This window comes from Colobus angolensis, unplaced genomic scaffold (genome assembly GCF_000951035.1).
Source record: "Colobus angolensis palliatus isolate OR3802 unplaced genomic scaffold, Cang.pa_1.0 Scaffold42, whole genome shotgun sequence".
NCBI lineage: Eukaryota > Metazoa > Chordata > Mammalia > Primates > Cercopithecidae > Colobus > Colobus angolensis.
In genome coordinates this window covers 1,191,380-1,194,547 of record NW_012117599.1, presented here as the reverse complement: position 1 = coordinate 1,194,547, position 3,168 = coordinate 1,191,380, and the positions used below count along the sequence as shown (strand labels likewise).

General features: G+C 49.3%; 1 protein-coding gene across 1 annotated transcript in view; it reads right to left on the bottom strand.

The window, feature by feature from the left end:
- The window catches only part of FER1L5 (fer-1-like family member 5), a 70,920-nt gene that overhangs the window by 32,731 nt on the left and 35,021 nt on the right, over positions 1-3,168 (bottom strand). Inside the window, exon 15 of the mRNA XM_011956646.1 lies at positions 1,008-1,185. Coding sequence (XP_011812036.1) covers positions 1,008-1,185 — 178 coding nt within the window. The remainder of the gene's footprint in view (positions 1-1,007; positions 1,186-3,168) is intronic.

The window sequence follows — 3,168 nt, the reverse complement described above, 5'->3', positions numbered from 1 at the left end:
AAAAAGAAAAAGAAAGTAGATTAGTGGTGGCCTAGGACTGGGAAGATGGGAGATAAATGGGGGGTGACTGCCAACGGGCATAGGGTTCCTTTTCCGGATAAGGAAATGTTCTAAAATTGATGGTGGTGATGGTTGTATGACTCTGTGAATATACTAAAAAACCATTGTACAAACTTAAGTGGGCGAACTGTATGGCTTGTGAATTATATCTCAATAAAACTTTTTAAAAAAGAGAGGTAGGGAAGTGGGATGCCCAGAAGGCTCAGAATGGGTGATGAGACAGTAAAGCTGAAAAAGATGAAAGTGAGACAGCAGTGCTTGTGGTTCTCAAACTGGAGCATGCACCCCAGTCTCCTGGAGGGCTTGAGAAAACACAGACTGGGGCCTCTTCCCCCGGTTACTGGATTCTCTAGGTCTAGCGTGGGGTCGAGAATCTGCATTTCTAACAAGCTCCCAAGTGATGTTGCTGCTGCTGGCCTTGGGTTTGTTCGCTGAGAACCGCTGCTCCATAGTCCCCACTCTAGGTGTGCAATAAGTATATACTGGAGGAGTGAATGAACGGCTGGAGGGGTAGTTGGTTGGATGTTGGGGTAGGTGGGTAGGTGAGAGTTGAGTGGTTGAGTGGATGGATAAAAAAATAGATGGATGCATGAACTGGTGGGGTGGAGGATGGATGGATGGGAGGTGGTTCAAGGCTGGAGGGGTAGTTGGTTGGGTAGTTGGTTCAGAGTAGTAGGGGAAACGATGAGGCTGGAGAAGTTATAGTGTGGAAAGCAGTGTAGCGAAGGACTTCACATCAACACCTAGTTTCGACTCTTGGGTTCACCACCTGCTAGCTATACAGTTAGGCAAATGACTTCACCTCCCTGAACCTCATTTTTTCATGTGTGAAATATAGGTAAATAATGCCTATGAATCTTCCATGAGCTAATACCCCTGAGAGAGCCCAGCACGGGGTCTGGCATGCAGTGGCTGCTCTCTACTCTTTGCCAGAATCTGACAATTACCATCATATATCACTGGGCTGTACTGTGTGCTTGAGACGAGAGGCTTGTAATTCAGGTCCATCTTGTTCCCGTAGTGACCGATGCTGACCTCGAAATGGATCAGGTCTTCAAAGTTGGGCATCATGGTGCAGGAGAGGAAGATGACGCACAGCCCATACTTTTGGCGGTTCTGGTGTTTCTAAAACAATAACCGCCCCCACCCCCCCACCCCCAGTACATAAGCCAAGGATTAGATCGATGGGCAGGGAGGCAAGGATGAGGTACTCTCTTTCTTTCAAAGCCATCTTCCCTTCTCTCCATCTCAAAGGGTTTCAGAGGCTCCCTCGCACCTGGCTGATCCAGGACAGTTCCTCCAGGACTTCCATCACCTGGCCCCTCCGCCCAGCCAGCCCTGGCTCCCTCCCTTCCTGAAATCAGGGGGCTGGGAAGGCGGTGGTCTCCTCCCTTGTCAGGGTAGGCTCTGGGTTGGGCCATCCCATCTCCATTCCAAGCAGAGATGCTTCTTCCTTTTTGACTAAACCCTTTCCCTCAGAAGACACAATGTGGATGGGGTGTAGAGCTGAGATTTTACACACACCCACACCCACCCCCTCCCACACACACACATACATGCATACTACCAGAAAGGTTGAACCTTCCCACTTCCTGCTCCAGCTGCCCACTATCCCCCCAACTTCGGCTGTTCTCACCAGGTGATTGCTTGGGCCTCCCGTCCGTCATATGAGTCCCTCTTGCTTCTGTTCCAACCTCTGCCCCATTCTTGCATCCCCCAGTCTGTTCACTAGCTCAGGTCTGCCCTATTTAAAAAAATAACTTTCCTTCTCCCATCTGAACCCCATTTAGCTACCACCTGTTCTCATTTCCTTTCACGTTAAAAAAAATTTACTTTGAAACCAGGCGCAGTGGCTCACACCTGTAATCCCAGCACTTTGGGAGGCTGAGGTGGGCGGATCACTAGGTCAAGAGATCGAGACCATCCTGGCCAACATGGTGAAACCTCATCTCTACTAAAAATACAAAATTAGCTGGGCGTGGTGGTGCATGCCTCTAATCCCAGCTACTCGGGAGGCTGAGATAGGAGAATCGCTTGAACCCAGGAGGTGGAGGTTGCGGTGAGCTGAGATCGTGCCATTGCACTCCAGCCTGGGCAACAAGAGCGAGACTCTGTCTTAAAAAAAAAAAACAATACTTTTATTTTTTAGAGACATGGTTTCACTATGTTGCCCAGGCTGGTCTCAAACTCCTGGGGCTCAAGTGATCCTCCTATCTCAGACTCCCACACCTGGCTTTGAATCAGGTTTCTTAGGTTTGTCTCTGTGCACTGGCTCCTACCTCTCCCTCCCACCTATGGCAGCCCAGCTTCTCTCCTAGCCAATCTCCAAGGCTACTGATCTCTTCCTAATAACCAGCATATGTCTCTCAGTCCTCGCCCTTTCTCTCTGCCACATTCGAGATTGCTTGTCACTCCTTTCTGCAGATCTCCACTCCTGAGTCCACCTCTGCAGGTTCCTCTCCAACCTCTTCTACAAACCCCTTCTCTTCTTTCACCTGCCTCTAAAGACTGTGGCATCCTCAAAACTTCCTTCTCCTTTCATTCCACCTACTCTCCTCAGGCAATTTCTTCCACGACCACAGGTTCAAACCTTGGTGTGTGGATGTCACATCCCTGTGTCTAGCAGGCTCCAGAGCTGGTCTCTGTTGATGTCTCACACCACATGTCAGAGATGGGGTTCACCATTTCCCTCCTACCTTCTCCTTCTTTAGAGAGCACACTTGGGTGCATCGCACCCCTGACCACCTTATCACCCACGGCAGAAAATGGGCCTCAGCAAGGGGAGTCAGCCTCACTTATTACGTTCTGTTGGTCACTGGCTCTGGACATTCTGTTTCCAAAGGGTCTCTGAAACCTACCCACCTCCTCTCCAGCTCTCTGCCAACGAGGCTGTATTCCTGTTTCTCTTGACTGGGTGACCCCAACTTACTCTCCTCCAGTCTATTGTTACTGCTCCTCCTGCCCCTTCCTGCCTCAGTAAGTAGCCTTCCACTGGCTTCAGGAAGAAACTCAAATCCCTTAGAGTTTTACAAAGCCCTGAGAAACTAGGTCATGAATTAACACCATTTCTCCTTAACCATATTAGGGATTCTTTTTTTTTTTTTTTTT